A 17,500-nucleotide genomic window follows, 5' to 3' on the forward strand; every position below is an offset into this window, starting at 1 on the left:
ACTTTCCACCTATTTTCCGCTCATTTTTCCCCTTTATTTCTGTTATTTTTCTTCCTTTTCCTCCATCAGATTCATACTGTGGCAATAAAGCCTGCAGCTGGCAGCAAATAACCGACCTCCCCATCAACACTTTTTATCTTTACCTGACCACCGGCCAATATTGTTCTTGCTTTCTTTCTTCTTTTTTCTAGCCACTTCCTCATTCAGCGATCCGAGTGCTGATAAGGTGTGATGGCCTTTAAGCAACCCTCAGTAACCATGGCAGCAGAGGGGGGGAAGGATGGACAAGCTTTTGAAATCTTGTGGGCTATTATTGCACACAAAAATGATGAATGCAATTGGGTTTGTTTTTTTCTCTCCTGCAGAGTGGGGGTGAAGTTTATCGTTGGAAGACATGGGTGTGCAATTCCAGAGGAGGACCGAGAGGACCCGTACTCCTGCTCACTCCTCAACTTCACAGAGCCAGGTAAGATGATCCATGCTAATGATTAGACATAGGGCTGGGCAGTACACCAAGTTCTATCAATATATTCTCCAAGATCATAGAGGGTAAGACAATACAAACATGGTAAATGATCGTTTGGTAAATTATGTCTTTGTTTTAAGAGCCATGCTTCTTTTCAGTAAATCTTATAATGTTGTGAAGCCTGTTCATTTCCTTTACCTACTGACCCAGCGCCGGCTCTGTGTTTTATATGTCCGGAGTATTATTACCGTAACTCTGTCAAAGTTTGTCCGATCAGAAAAAGTCCAACAGTGTTGGAAAACTGAGAATTGTGGACATGCGCACGTATATGGTTCATTACGGTACTCACAACCATATGACGTGGGCATCCATAGCAAAACACCAGAAGTATCGTGAGACTGCTACACAGATTCTCAACACTGTAACTCCTCCAAAGTTTGCTCAATCTAAAAATCCAACGCTGACAGAGAGCTGAGAATCTGAGCTTTCCACCAATATATGATGTGTGGTATATATATTACGCTAATGCGGAACAGCACCGCGAAAACGGCAGCTTTGGCAGAAGACGAGTGAGAAAGGAGAGTGAAGGAAGAGAGTAAAAGGAGAGTGAGTGAGAGTGGTGTTTAGTTTTCTAAAAATAGCGTTAGATAGTGGCATGTGTGCGTGTCTGTCATGTGCAATAACAATATGTTACTGAGAATGCTGAGAATGCATTTTTCCACCTTTATTTGCACTAATTGTGGCCTATGTATATAGTTATCTTTTGCACTGTGTTTTGCACACCCAGAGTCCTAGACTCCAAAAATGACTGCTGATTGTTCTAAACATGTATAGGTTCACATTTCAAATGTCAAATCTAAACTTCATGAGCAATAACAACATTTCTGCTCATAAAAGCCATGAAAAACAAATCTGTTTTTGTGTGTTTTCTTCTTTTAAACTGCTGAAAATTCCATATAATGTGCAATAATCATTAACCAGATGTTGAAAAGTCAAGTTCAAGTACTCCTGGGAAAAGGGAGCAAAGCTCTCAGACTTAGGGCATTTCCTGACTATTTTACAGCCAGAATAACAAAATATGTCCAAATCACCATTTTTAGACTCAGTAGGTGAGATTTAATTTCCTTTTTAAATGGAGCCACATTTGTAAGGAACATGCATTTGAGGGATGAGCAGCAGAGCTGAGGATGTGGGTGGCACTGATCTGAATTCGCCAAATCTTTCCTGCCAGTGCCAAACAGCTGATTTTGCTGTTGCCATTGACTCACTCTGTCAGCACGTAGGAACCGTCGGCTGCCTTTTACTTAATTCCATTCAAGGTTTGCTGGACGACGTAGCTGACGGCTCTCTGCCCAGACAGTCCGGGACAGACCGCACGCAGCCAGTCTCCAGTCTCATAGGGCTGCCAGGAGGCCTGCCATGACTGCCCTTCCCCATCAGGTCTGTGTGGAGAAGACGCGGGTAATTCTGCTGATTGCTGCACCGATAGAGTAACATCTTTATGGTGTGGGGCGGCATCTCCCTCCCTGGAAAAACGAGACTCATCGTCATTGGAGGAAATCTGAGAACAGAGAGATTCTGCAGCCAGGGTCAGTCCCATATCTCCACAGTCTGGGACTGAACTCTATCCTCCAGGATGACGTGGCTGGCCCCCACAGAGCGGGTTTACCAGATGTCAGAGCTAGAAATGTTTTTGCTAACTCTGACTTCTGAGGTAAATGGAACGCAGCAGAAGTCCCTGAATGATGACTCAGCGCAACATTTAGGGATTTTATTGAAAAGCTGTACATATTCATGATTTTTTCATGCTTCCAGTTTTGAACCAGTAAACCAAAGTAGTCTTCTGAGAGGTTGTTGGAGAAATGGAGTGGAAATTGAACAGAAATGCCTCCAGTTCTAATAGTAAGACATATTTGATACCGATAAGAAAAATAGAAGTCCTAGGCATGCAATATTAGTGAATTTAAGTTTATCAGTCAGTAGACGTCAAACTCCTGCACACGGGCTTCAGTGGATATCCAAATGTCCTTAACTGTGAAGTACTTTGTGATTCTGAATGATCAAATCTTCATTACTTTAATGTTGGAGTGATCAAAAACTACAGAAACTTCATGATCTTTAGAGCTAGGGCCGTGTAATACCAACCAAAGACAGAACATTAGAGGTTGTCTGCTGTAATGAATAGAAAGTGTTAAACTTCTAGTTCTGTTGCTGTTTTATCAGGTTTGCATTTGGTTTAAAGGTCACACATTTAACCCTTTAGGACTAGTTTATATCAGTCTCTGAGGTCCTAAACATGACTGTGAAGTTAGTAGCTGTGAAAACACTCCAGTATTGATTCTGCATGTCTAAAAACTCCTCTGTTTCAGCCCTGCTCAGAACCAGCTGTCTCTGTGTCTGTGGCTTTAAATGTTAATGAGCTATCTGACTCCGCCCCTGACCACACCCCTCTCAGGAAATGGATGTGGCCTAAAGGATGTGGCTCTCCTGGGGTGCGTTCGAAAAGTCCAAAAAATTACCTCCTAAGTCCTTTCCTATTCACTTTTCCTTAAGGGTCAAGGAAAGGTGGAGTTAGAGGATAGGACAGCAGAACTGTGGAGAGTAAGGAATCCGACTGCACTTTCCCTAGGCGGATGTTACGGACGTGACGTGTGTTTTTTGTGTAAAAACTACAATTTAATGTTGATGGACTACAAAATTTGCAACTTCCACTCGGTGCGTTCTCTGTGTTGTTATGTGCTGTGAACCAGACCAGACCATATGTTTGTTAGAAAATAGTGTATTTTGCATAATCTGTGACCTTCAATTTTGCTGAAATCATCAACATTTATCATCCTGGCGCTCTGACATCCTGTATCCTGTATCACCGTTCTGCTAACACCGATGTGGTCTCTGGTCCTGACCACCCAGCTCTGTTGATGGCTTTAGCTGTGATACGGAGAGGAGCTCTGGGTGCAGTCTGTTGCTATCTGAGGCTGAATGGCTGAGCTGAAAGAAGGAGAAGAATGCATGTTCAGAGGAGGAATAAACGGCTTTATTTGTGTTCACCCACACTTCAAGGACATGGCTCTTTTTCCCTCTGCAAGGCCGAAGCAGAACTCTCTCAGTCAGCTCCAAGTGCGTACTAACACTGTGAAAGTAAAGATATATGTACAAAGCCCTGACGCACTTTATGGAGAATAATTGAAAAAGCTCAGTGGCAGCAATTGTTATGTCTCTCACCTTCACACATTCAGTCCAGTTCTACTTTTCCCAGCTGCCTCGGGTGTTTTCTGCCATCGTGCAAACATAATTACGGCTCGTCGGAACAGGCTTTTTCAGACGGCGGCCTTTAGGGTCACGCTGATGTTTTATTTTTCTGGCCCTTTCTCTGCTCTCCGCCGTGTTAATGGTTGGAGGTGTTGACGTGATTCGCTTCAGAATTGCAGGCGGATGGGCGGTTATGGAGCGGACTGGAAGGAGACAAAAGACTGAAGGTACCTGACTGAGGATCCAGGTCAGAGAAGAACTATTAGTGTTTGTCATTTATTGTTTGTGAGCTGCTTCATCACAGCGAGGCTTTTCTCAAGGACCAGGAGAAGATGAATGCTGATTATCAGAGACTTTGATTTCATGATTATTTAGTTTTTGTTTGTTCTGTCATGAAGAAGAACAATCAGACTAAATTAATCAGGAGCGAAACCAAACCACTCTGGAAAAATATTCCTCCTCTTAGCGTTGTAAATGAGAACTTTAGACATCCACTTCCTTAGTTAAGAGCGATAAAATCATACAACATCCACTAAGTGTTGTTAAAAACTACCTCTAAAAGTGCATTTACCACAGTCTCAGTCAGGCCTCTGTAGCAGAACAGAAGAACTAAACTTCCAGAAGCTCAACCCTGGGATTAACTGTAGAAAATCAAGTCTGGTATATAAAGTTTGATAACAGTTGAAGCATAAACATCCCAGCAGGTCCCCAGTCATGTCATAGTGCAGGCTGGGGCTGATATGGTCCTCTTTGTCTGAAATACAGCTGTTTGGACTCTCAGACCCCCAGGTCTACGTCGTCTTAGTCGCTGACACGTACGACTCTGGCAGGGGAGTTTTGCCTTTCAGCAACACTTAGCCGTGTTTCCACCAGGGGCTCCGGTCTGATTCAGTACGGTTTGGTATTAGGGCTGGGCAATTAATCGAAAAATAGATTAAATGGGAATGTGAGAGGGTCCAACATTTCTTTGACCTGAAATGTGGTTTGAAATACCAGATTCATACATTTTTGAGGCAGAGGTGTTTTGCTCTACACTTAATGCAAACATTCAAGTGCCATTATTTTCTAGTAACATTGACAAAAGTTCCTACTTTCTTTGTTTTGGTTTTTTTTTTGTATATTTTTGTCTTCTTGAAAATAAGAAATCCATAAAATCATCATTCCCTTCATTACAATTCATAGCAGATTTTTAATATAGGACAAAATAATTGCGATTAGGGATGAACGATATTATCGGCCTGGTATCGGTATCAGCAGATAATACCTTAAAAAGGCAAATATTGGTATCGGCAGAAATTTTGATATCTGCCAATATTGAAATCCGTTATTTTGCCAGTGTATTTCAGCATACATCGACTGTAAATTTTGTCCATATATCCTAATAAATTAGTGGAGTTTTAGGCTGAACCAACAGACCTGTGTCAGGTGAGGTCTTTTTCTTTATTTATCCTCATTCTTAAACTTAAAAGTGTTTTTTTTAAGGACTAAAGTTTGTTTCCTTGGTCATCCTTAAACCTTAAAGTGCTCAAAAGGGATGAAATTATTTGTCCGAAAAGCATATTTAAATATCGATATCGGCTGAAAATGAATCTGTAGATATATGCGTATCTGATATCAGCAAAAATCCAATAGCGTGCATCCCTAATTGCGATAAGACATTTTTGTTAGATTTGAATTTTGGGGGGATTCTTGCTAGAAATTTTTTGCTATTTTTGCAGAAATTTGAGAAATGTATTTTGACATTTTTAGAAATTTTATTTGAATTTTGGGGGGAAATTTGCTTTGAAAATTTAAAGTATCTTCTTGAATATTTGATAAATTTATTTTTACATTTTTGAGAATTTGATTTGAATTTCTCTGGAAATTTGTAACATTTATTTGTAAATTTGGGGGAATTTGGTTTAAATTTCTGGGGGGCTTAGCTTTGAAACTTTTAGGTAATTCCATGAAAATTTGAGAAATATATTTGTAAATTTTTAAGAAGTTGGTTTGATTTTTTTGGGTGGTGGGGCAGGTTTTTCTAATTTTGATTATTTTCTTAGAGTTTTTGAACATTTATTTGTACATTTTGAGAGATAATAAGCATCAAACAGCTTTATTTCAGTTGAAAGTGCTTAAAAAAAAAAAAAAAACTAAATCGTAATGATGTTAACAACGGTCAGTCCAGATCCTCAGCTGATGAAATACAGAAACGTTTGGAGTTGTAATGCCACATTAATATGTGAATAAATCTAGTCTACAACAGTTTATATGACAAAATATGAAAGTTTAGAGCTGTACTGTGAGAATTCATCACAGTAAAAATAAACTAAAGGGTTAACTGATGTGAAAATCAAACTAAATTCTGGGTGCATTGATCTGGTTTTAAAATAGTCTGCAGCCTGAAGTTTTACAAACACGATCAACAACCACAGAGCGATGTTTTCACAGAAGATGAATAACTATCTACAGTACAGAGAATCAGCTGATCTAAGGCTTCGTATTCACAAAACTTCAGCATTATTTAGTTTCTCATCCATCGTGGATGGATCAGGCTGATGTGAGCCTTCAGGCTCTGCTTTGTGTTCTTAAAATCATCCAGATAAACGTCAGGAAACTTGATTTGTGCCCACATATCAGTACCCTGCCCTTATTGTTGTGTGCAGGTCCACCTTTTTGGGACTGGTAGGTAAGACTGGTACCACTAGGGAAGAGTGCCAAAGAGTGGGACAATACTGGTGGTTTTCTTGGGACCCTTTCCAACTTTTGCTCTATGAAAACACACAAAAAAAAAACATACCGTGCTACACCAAACTGAACCGGCCGCTCGGTGGAAACAAGCTATTGCTGGGGACGTGTCTGTGGCCATGTGTTGTCACTGCCGCCATAATGTTGGCGTAATGCTGCAGCATTTTTTTACAGATTAGGGCGTTTTGTTTGTCATCTTCCTTTTTAAACCCAAACCACGGCCAGATGACAGATCCAGAGCTGTTTTTCTGCAGAGCCAAAGAGGCCATCTCCATCTTTGGCTGTGTCTGCACATCACCGCTCTCTCCCGCTCTCTCCTTCTCCGTCTGAAATAAAACTCTCTCTGACAGAGGGAGTGGGCTGTCTGCTCTGTGAGAGGCATTAGAAGAAAGTGGGAGAAACATCAAAGAGAACTAGACAATTTCCTCAAGCGGAAATCGCGAGAGGGGCTCGGGGGGCGGTGCCAGTTTCATTGCAAGGCCGTTTATGACAATAGCCCGACTTGTCATCACAAGGTCATGTCCAAGTCCAGGCTGAAGCAGCATGTAGCTGGACAATGACACAGTGAAATGGTTGAGAAACACTGTACATGACAGGAGACTTCATTCATGTGTTTTAGTCATGTGGCCTGATTAGCTGATGCTGATCACCTGGCAACTGAGCCTCAGCTGTTTTCTTGACATACCTGGTGGTGTTGACCCTCCCTATGAAATAGAGTCCTTTATTTGCATTTTATACAGACATGCAGTTCCTGTCAAAGTCTTGATGAGAGCAGGTGCAGAAGAGATGAATTTGATCATTTCCAGCTCCATTTCAACACATTAAAAACTTTTATTGAGAAAGGATTGTGGGTTCTTGTTTTGATTGACGTCACCAAAGTCAAGAGAACACACACACACACACACGAATGTGCACTTTGCATGCTAACACACACACACACACACACAAATGCACAATCTCTCCCATTCACTTCATCTGGGATATATGTTTGGCTGTCTTTGGGGGACTGTATGTAGTTGAGAAGCCACCCACAGTCCCACCATCCTGTTAAAGCATTGTTTAAATGGGCTGCTTTATTGGAACAGCTCCATGTGTGTGCGTGATCAGAGCCCATTGAGGGCTGTATGTGTGTCAAGCAGCGATGACATCATCAAAGCACCAGAGCTGCTGTTGCCATGGTAATTAATGCCTGCACGGTTACGCATCACTGATCACAGATCAGTTACACCTGAGACAGCAGAGAGTAGTTTTGAGTGATTTTTGCTTGTGAACACAGTCTCTTTCTCCTCTCCGTGTGCGAAAACCGTAAATGGTATCATCAAACGGATTTCGGCGTGAGCATCTGCAGGCCTTGAACTAGCTGTGATGTAATTTTGGTGTTGATTGTGCAAGAAATGAGGCCAGGAGGGTGATCTAAAAACAGGCATCTTTCTGACTTTGAAGACAGATTCATCAGATTCGATACCATTGCAGCAGATGAGAGGGGTGTCAGCAGTTGGACAGTTGGTCCTCTCAAACCAAAACCATGCATGATATGGCTTTGGTTCTTGGTTTGACAGTAGCGGGACAAGATTTCCTCCGTTTTGATCTATTTTTTATGTGTGTGGTGTTAGATTTGTGGCCGTAGTCACTAGTTGTTCGCAAAAGTCTCAGTTGATGTGTCGGCTCTCTCACACTCTGGGGTGATGACATCACCCACTCTAGCAGGGTGATTTTTCATGATTTTCACTCAACGCACAGGAGATTTGAAGACTTGCCTATCGAAAACCGTAAACCCCATCATCATAACAAAGAAATTCCTGAAGACAGGACAAAAATAACTACGTTTTAAAGTTAGAATGATCTCTGTAGGTGAAAGTATGGGGAAGCAGTAGGGGTGTTGAAAAACCCTATTTTTGTGGTTTCTTCGTTCCTCTCCCCATTCATTTCAGATGGGACTTTTTTTGCAGTTTTTTGCGAATAACTTTGCAAAAAATTTGCGAATCTCTTAGAAAAGACATAGCACACCGATCAGGAACAAGCCACACGTTTTGATGTATAATTTGCAGGGGTTTTCTCAAAGCCCTAGGAGGAGTAGTGTGGCGAAGTTTTGTCTGGAAGATGAATAAATAAAGAAGAAACGAACGGAAGAACAACAGTGGCTCGTGTCGTTGCCCCGAGCCCCTAATTACATGCTGATGGTTTAAAACTTCCACATTATTCATACTCGATGGTCAGGATACAGTGTTTTTATTCATCTCAGGTGGTAAAAGCTACGATAATCGCCCAGCCCTAACTTTAACCATCAGTTTTCAGTATGGAAGTAAAAGTGGCAGAAACTAAAACCCTTTTATCCCATGTGCTCTTCAACATGCATTTTAGCAAATCATGTTTCAGTTTGTTGGTCACACAATAAAATCAAGACAGAAATACCATCTAGAGCTGCGTTGAATCAGGTCTTAAAGGTAAAAGTAGACCAGGGTCTCATCCAGCCTGAGTGTGCTGAAGTTTAAGTAAAACTCAAAGAGTGTTTTAAACAACAGAAATCAGCTCAGACCAGGCTCAGTTATTGTTCATAATAATAATAATCAGAGTAGTGAGGATGAGGAGAAGACGCATCACTGAGACTGATAGAGCTCATCAGTCTGTAAACAGTCTGCAGTGTTGTTCACACACTTCATTGGTAAACTGAGCTGTTGATGAACTGATGATCAGTTAAAGTTCTGCATCCTTTCCTCCACCTGTGCCTGACTGTTCACAGCGTCCCCTCTCCAACACTCCTCCACTGCTGCACTATTTCAGCGTCTGCTAGAGTAGAGCAGGCTGGCACTTTAACAGCTTTTTCCCTGATTGTCAAAACATTTAAAGAAACTCGTGATGTAATGACTAGTAAAAAGACTGCTTGAAGTGTAATTTTTATTTAAAACTCTTAATTCAAAGAAGCTGATCTGTGATGTAGGGCAGCAGGCCTCTAGTCAGAGAGTCTGAACAAGAAAAACAGACAAAAACTCACAAACTGAGTTTAAGATTAAGTTACCCAGGTATGTCTGACAGGACATCTTTGACTCCCCTCCAGCCGGACCCGGACCTGGCCTTCAGCTGCCGGCCATGTCGGAGCGGTCTAACCTAGGGCTGAACGGTTTGAGACAGTAATCTAATTGTGATTATTTTTTTATTTTTACTTTAACCAGCATGATATTAAATAGACACAACCACGGCTGAACGATTTAAAACAAATATTTAGTTGCTATTATTTACACTCATATTGCAAACTCTACATCAGGAGTCATCAAGTACATTTGCACAAAGGCCAGATTTAGTCCCGGCATAAACTCTGGGGCCGGACCTTCAAATAAACAAAATTTAGATAAATATTTTGGTCTGATTAACATATTAATGTGCAGCAGGCCAGAAGGAGACAGGCCTGCCCACAGAAAAAGAAGGGCTGAGCCCCTGAAAATCCTAGAGAATGGGCCCTCCCCAGCTGTCAGTTAGCACCAATATTAACCCCTTTTTCACACTTTTTGCCCCTTTTTGCCTCTTTAACCCATTTTTTTACATTCTTCATCCATATTGCCACTCTTTAACCCCTTTTTTGCAACTTTTCGCTGATTATTGCCCCATGTGTGTGTCTCTTTAACACCTTTTCACTACTTTGTCAGGCTATTTTGGCTATATTTCTCCCCCTTTTTGCACCTTTTTGATAGTTTAACCCAATTTTTGCCATTCTTTAACCCTTTTCAACCACTTTTTACTTTTACCACGTTATTAACACACTTTTGATACATCTTTCCTCCTTTCACCAATTTTCTTACCCATTTTAAACCTCTTTTCACCACTTTTTCTGTCATTTTTTTGTCCCTTTGTGCCTCTCTGCAACCTATTTTGCCACTCGCTAACCTCTGTCCATTTATTCAACATTTCTGCCAACTTCAACCATATTTTATTTTTTTTTTTTTACTAATTATGGCTGGCAAATAAATTTCTATAGAAAATGATCAAATATTAAGTAATTCTCAAACAATTTCAATATTCTTATTATTTTTTGGGTGGATTTAACAGCTGCAGACATTTAAAGCCAACAGCATCTTCTTTTCCATCTTTTTATAATTTAATGGTCTTCTGGGGGCCGGACAGGAAGCTCTGGGGGGCCCCGGGCCGCCAGTTGATGATCAGTGCTCTACATGAATTGTTGTGTTAAAGGGAACGATAGTATTTATGTTTATATCATTTTAATGAGAAAATATCTACAAAAACAAGAAAAATCTGATTCTTTTTGGTAGACTATTAAAAAAAAGACCCTTCATGGTTTTATGGTGTGTAGAGTGTAACATCTCCGCTGCAGAAACTGTATTTAACTGGTATTTCAACAAATTTCAGCATAAAAAAATATTGCACTGCCTGCGATTTCAAAATTGCAGCAGGCCATATTGCGATTTGATCTAATTTGTGATAAATTGTCCAGCCCTCGTCTAACCGCTGCCCTCAGAGATCCAAATAAACAATAATCAGTTTGCCAAGCTTTAAAACCACTGAGGCTCTCTGTGTTTGAGGCTTTTGGTTCAGTAGAAAACGGAGAAATCCTCATGACATGTAGGGAAATGTGATGGAAAGGTTTTAGAGGCCCGTTAGACCGAACATCCATGAATAGATCAGGATGATTTACTATAATAATCTTCACATGCAGATCCTAAATACAACCAGTTTACTTGAACTATCAGCAGATACAGCTTATTAAAAGCATAACATGTTTACTTAAATGTAAAATTCTCTGTCATATTCTCAATAACAGTGTTAATTATTTATCTTTATTGCCAGCTCGTATGGATTCCTGACTGCCAGAGATGCACTGCAGAGAGAAGTTTTGGCACATGAGCAGAAACGTCTCATTTATTTCTAATTTAGGAGGCTCAGGAGTATAAAATATGTGGTCACACGCTGCTGAAACGCTGCAGATAGAGGAACGTTTGGTTGGATGAGGGGCTGCTTCTGCTTCTCTCTGCTCCTCTCCTCTGACTGTCTTTATTTTGGACGGAGCTGCAGAAGTTGTGTGGAAAGCGTGTAAAGTAAAAGCCCTTCTCCCTTTAACAGCCTTGATCTTCTCATTGATCTCTGGGGTAATAAACTGCTCTTTTGTAATTAAGAAAGCACACTGACGAGCAGAGGCTGCCTTTGAAGACAGCAGCTCCTCAAACTGCTGATGGTGGAGCTTCACCCAAATCTTCCTCTCTCTCTCTGAAAACAGTCGGTCAGCACGTTGGGATTGTGATAAATTTAGTGTGTGCAGTAATCTTTTGTCCCTGTGGCAGGCCACGATGCAGAGATAGAGATCGTGACGGTGCCCGACCCCTCGCTGCTCGCCCCCTCCGACGTGTCCGCCATCGCCCTGGATTTCAAGGTGCTCCATCCGGTGGTGATCACCCGGCTGGGGGTGTTTCCCAGCGGGACGCGGCCCGAGCTCCAGAGCAACGTGACGGTGAAGCTTCTGCAGCTGGACCAGGAGGTAACGGAGCCGTGACCTGTGAGCGGTATGCGACCTGTGTGCCGTTCCTCTGTTCATAAACAGCCTGAAGGGAAGCTGCAGGACTCTGTGCTGCTGCTTCAATTACAGCCTGTTTTCATACATGCACTGCTGAAAACTTCCAGAAAGGTCCAGGACAGCCTGTCCCAGAATTCTCCCTCAGATACCTATAAATACTAAAATCTGGTGGATAAGAAACAGTTTAAAACACAGTTTTTATGACGGAAAGCTGCAGCATCCTGTAAACTGATGAGAGCAGTATTCAGTAGAGCCGGGCCGATGCCGATACTGGGGGCTAAAAAAAGCCGATATATGAAATAAGAACATTAATATAACCCTAACCCTTATTGTTATGGGGCACTAAAGTGTCGCCTTTTATTGTTTTATAAAGTCACAGCTTACCATGGAGTAAAGAAAATGCAGTTTCTCTCGCCGTTTCTCTGGTCTTAGACCTCTTCTCTGCTGCAGACGAGTGAGTCCGACTGCAGCTGAGAGGGACTGGGCTGCCTGTGAGGGCTTAGGGACGGGGAGGGACAGCAGGACCGATGCTCTTCTGTCCTCTTCCTCTCCTGTTTAAAGGCCGCTCATAACAAGAAACCGACCTCTGTCCTGAACTTTCCATTTATCAAGATGTCAGTAAATCAAAAATAATGTAAATTCATCTCTATATCACACATTTAAAGGCCCCTGTGTAAAATATGAAGGACTATAATAGAGGAGAATAACTGTTCAAGTCCTCATGAACGTAAACGTGTTAAAAATCAAAGATGGAAAAAAGAAGCCAAAAGACACGATCATGGTCAAAGAGGCAGGAGAGAGATTACACGCTGCTGGAGATATCAGGGTATATGAGAGGAAATAACAATGTTAGGCACTTAAAATGTTTGCTGATCTAAAATAACAATGTTTCAATACAAATGTTCATAGTTGTGTTCCTAATTTTACTCAGTGGCCCTCAATTTGAAGTTATTTAAAATATTTGCCACATTTAAAAAAGGTTCTGTATAAAAACATAGGTCTTTGTTGTTTCACCTGATTGTTTTTAGTGGAAACTTTTCTCAGTCAAACTCTTAATGCTTTTTAATGTTTTATGAATAGAAATAAACTGCCAAAATGATTTTTCTGTTCCTGCAAGAAATGTTTCCATAAAATCCTCTGATACTAGCGTAGCGTATTGCAGTGGCTCTCAAATGGTGTGACAAGTCGAGGTGTTCCTTGGGAATGTGTACAACCATACACTATTTGTACATCTTTATGGTAAGTACTGTAACCAGGTCTGCGCACAGATCTGGCTGGACCCCTGAACAACAAAAACCAAGAATGGGCCCTCCCCAGGTGGGATTTATTGATATCAGTGCGTGTGTGTTGGATGAGCAGCATTTTTGCCTTTTTTTAATCACTTTTAACCTCCTTTTACCTTTACGTTTGCAACTTTAAATCATTTTTTTACCACTGTTTTGCTACTTTTTAACCCATTTTTGCCACATTATGCCAATTTTAACCAATTTTTTGCCTTTATTTGGCCACTTTTTTTGCCCTATTTTGCCATATTATTCTTCCATTATTGCAACCTCTTTGACATTTTCACTAGTTTTTGCCACTTTTAACCCATTGTCTGCCCACTTTTTTTTTTTTGCCAATTTCACTATAGTTGGGCCATTTTTTGCCAAATTTTCATCACTTTTTATCCCTAATAAACACCTTTTTGCAACTTTAAACCCATTATTGAAACATTGTGCCAATTTCACCTATTTTTGCCTCTGTTTGGACACTTTTTTCCCCATTTTTTCAGCACTTTTAAGCCTTTTTCACTACCTTTGCCAAGTCCTTCGACCTTATTGACACTTTCAATACATTTTTTCACTGTTAACCTATTTTTTGGACACCTTTTTCCACTTTTTGCCCAATTTTGCCATGTTTTTGCATCACTTTACTAATATGAATATGGTGCGCCTTGAGATTTTGGCTTAACCTTTGGTGTGCCTTGGGTAAAAAAAAGTTTGAAAACCACTGGTGTATTGTGTTGATGAATCAGGTAATGTACAGCCGTACTACTGAGATGTTGGTTCAGGTTAACAGAGCATCATGTGAACTGAAATCTCTGCTGTAGCTTCTTCATGAATGCTGATGTGTTTTTCTGCTCCAGGAGGCCGTGGTCACCGCTCGTTTCAGCGCCATCAGCACGGGCACGCTGGTGAACGGAGTCTGGTACAAACCAGTGGAGCAGTTCATCCTCCCTAAGGTCGGTTTTACCTCTTACTCATAGACAGAGCTGTAACGATAGAAAATAGAGGTCATCATGAGTTTAAACTATTTAGATTTATCTGCCTGGTTTTTATTCTTTCGCTCTGACTCCATCTTTGAAGCTATTCTCCGAGATTATTTAATTTTTCACCATCAGAAAATGAAATGCTCAATAGTTTCAAAGCTTTTCTAAGTCATCAAAGACAAACTTAGCATGAGCTGAAGAAGCGGCCGTACTCTACTCTCCTTATTTCACCTCAGAACACGAACATCAGTGACGGAGGAGGCAAACATGTCAGCTTTACTGTTAAAAACTCCGTTCAGATCAATAAAGGTCCTTTAGGTCATTACTCTTGTTCGAGTGTGCTCCTTTCTTTCCCTTCTTTAATAAGATCATCTCCAGAATGACCAGATAATCTGGCCTTTCCTGACTTTAGTCATGAGGGGGACTCTGACCCAGCACTGTTCTCTGCTACTGTGTGCCTTGCTTTGAATAGCAGAATAAAACATGCTACGTGTGCAGAGATGTCTGACTGATGGGTTCTCTGCAGGGTTTTGAAGGGACCCTGGTGTGGGAGAATCTGGACTCTGTGGGCCTGAGCGCGGTGAACTCTTCTTCTGTGCAGCTGAACGACGGCGGTGGAGTCCTGAAGATCTCGTCCGTACGTGACTGCTGGTGTCAGAAAATTCTCTCTGAAGTTTTAAAGTGAAAGTTGGAGTTACAGAAGTTGAACTCTGGGGTATTTCGTTGAATTGCAGATCTCAGAGGGTATATTGCCTCATAGAAGTGCACTTGGATTTCCTGGTCTGGCCGGAGGCTTCACCTTTACCATCTACGGTGGGTCAGAGACAGAATGTGTCTGAAATCATGCTGATCAATGAAGTCGCTGTTGTAAAGTCCCAGTGTGACGGTAAAAACACACTTTCCTCTCTGTGGCAGGTTATGAGATTAGCTGTGTTATCGCCTCAGGGTGCTTGCATATGTGCCAAATGGAAATATCATTTCTCTCTCCTCTGTTTTCCCTGTGGTCTTACATTATTGATCGAACCTCCTGCCAGTGTTTGCATTTGAGATCATCTGAGAATAGATTTGTGAGCATTTTGGGGAAAACTAAATTAAATTCACCATCCAGTGTCTAAAAACAGAACCAATAATGCAGCCTGTAAAACTGTGGAGTTTTAACACATTCAGCCAGATGGGATTTCCTAGGGCTGGGGAAATGTTGGGTTTTTAGCTTAGATCAGTTTATTTTCAAATGAGATACAGGCCAGTATCAGTGATACTGACAAAGCTCCAGGTTACTCATTTAGAGGCCCTACTTATCATCATTCAAACTTTATTTATAAAGCACCTTTCAAACAAATTCAATTGCAGTTCAAAGTTCTTTACAGAAGAGATAGAGGGTCCACTTGTCCCGTTGGGAGTGGAGGCTGGAGCCTATCCCAGCTGTCATTGGGTCAGCGTTAATGTCGACTAAAACTATGACTAAAAATGTTCTTTAACAGCCTTTTTTTCATGACAAAAACTAGACTGAGACTAACAAAAATAGATCTGTGATGACTAAAACTAGACTTAAAAAAATAGATCTGTGATGACTAAAACTAGACTTAAAAAAATAGATCTGTGATGACTAAACCTAGACTGAGACTAACAAAAATAGATCTGTGATGACTAAAACTAGACTTAAAAAAATAGATCTGTGATGACTAAACCTAGACTGAAAAAAATAGATCTGTGATGACTAAAACTAGACTGAGACTAACAAAAATAGATCTGTGATGACTAAAACTAGACTGAGACTAACAAAAATAGATCTGTGATGACTAAAACTAGACTAAAAAAATAGATCTGTGATGACTAAAACTAGACTAAAAAAATAGATCTGTGATGACTAAAACTAGACTAACAAAAATAGATCTGTGATGACTAAAACTAGACTAACAAAAATAGATCTGTGATGACTAAAACTAGACTTAAAAAAATAGATCTGTGATGACTAAAACTAGACTTAAAAAAATAGATCTGTGATGACTAAAACTAGACTTAAAAAAATAGATCTGTGATGACTAAAACTAGACTTAAAAAAATAGATCTGTGATGACTAAAACCAGACTTAAAAAAATAGATCTGTGATGACTAAAACTAGACTGAGACTAACAAAAATAGATCTGTGATGACTAAAACTAGACTAAAAAAAAATAGATCTGTGATGACTAAAACTAGACTAAAATTAAAAATAGCTGCCAAAATTAACACTGCACTGGGTGAGAGGTGGGGCCACCCTGGAGTGGTCGCCAGCCAATCACAGGGCTGACATGCAGAGACACACAACCAGGCACGCTCACACCTATGGGCAATTTAGAGTCCCCATTTAACCTAACTGGCATGTCTTTGGTGGTGGGAGGAAGCTGGAGTACCCAGAGGGAACCCACGCATGCACAGGAGGACATGCGAAATCTGCACAGATAGACCCTGACCAGGAATCAAACCAGGAACCTTCTTTCTCTGAGGCAACAGCGTTAACCTCACAATAATATTAATTTAATAAAATAATTCAAAAGATGGATGATTAAAAGCAGACTATTGAATTAAAAGACCAATAAAAGGAAAGCAATAAAGGAATAATACAATATAAAACAATAAAGTTGGTCAAATATAATAAAACAATGATGAAGGATCCCAAATAATTAAAAGTCTTTAAAATTGGGTATAAAAAAAATAGATCGTTAAAATCTCAAAACCCTAAATTTAAAATTTAAAAGTGACTAAACTAAGAAATATAATCAGAGAGAAGAATGATTGTGATGATAAAATTGTAAAGAACCAAAGTTTTTAGCTGGTGTTTAAAATTCTCAGCTTCCTGACGCTGTTCCGTCGTCTCTGAGCGTTAAAGCTGAAGGAAGAATCACCAACGTTTTAGATCCAGAGGATCTGAGGGGTCGTCCTGGTTCATGGACTAAAACCAGATCTGAGAGCTAGTCTGGCCATGTAGAGCTTTATGAAAGAATAAACTAACAGAAAACCAGTGAAAGGATTTTAAAATAAAGTGTGCTTTCCTTCTGGTCTGTCAGTACTGGTGCTGGATCTGGATCTGGTTTATTTGGTAGAGGAGAGCGTTAGAGTCGTCTGGCCTGTTAGAGATAAACGTGTACATTAACCTCTCTGTTTGCCTCAGAGAGAAAAAATAGTCTTACTTTGTTTTAAAATGATAAAATGCTGTTTTTGAGACCACGCCTCCACACATGAGCCTTAGAACTAAAACCAGAACCAAAGATTACCCCGAGGTTGAGCTTTAGGTTTTCCGGGTTTAGTC

At 40.5% G+C, this 17,500-nt stretch overlaps 1 protein-coding gene across 1 annotated transcript in view; it reads left to right on the forward strand.

The window, feature by feature from the left end:
• The window catches only part of b3galnt2 (beta-1,3-N-acetylgalactosaminyltransferase 2), a 37,487-nt gene that overhangs the window by 10,523 nt on the left and 9,464 nt on the right, over nt 1-17,500 (forward strand). The window contains exons 3-7 of the mRNA XM_041789214.1: nt 366-466; nt 11,731-11,924; nt 14,089-14,184; nt 14,738-14,848; nt 14,946-15,024. Coding sequence (XP_041645148.1) covers nt 366-466; nt 11,731-11,924; nt 14,089-14,184; nt 14,738-14,848; nt 14,946-15,024 — 581 coding nt within the window. The remainder of the gene's footprint in view (nt 1-365; nt 467-11,730; nt 11,925-14,088; nt 14,185-14,737; nt 14,849-14,945; nt 15,025-17,500) is intronic.

The sequence above is a fragment of the Cheilinus undulatus genome, linkage group 6, assembly GCF_018320785.1.
Source record: "Cheilinus undulatus linkage group 6, ASM1832078v1, whole genome shotgun sequence".
Taxonomy (NCBI): Eukaryota; Metazoa; Chordata; class Actinopteri; order Labriformes; family Labridae; genus Cheilinus; species Cheilinus undulatus.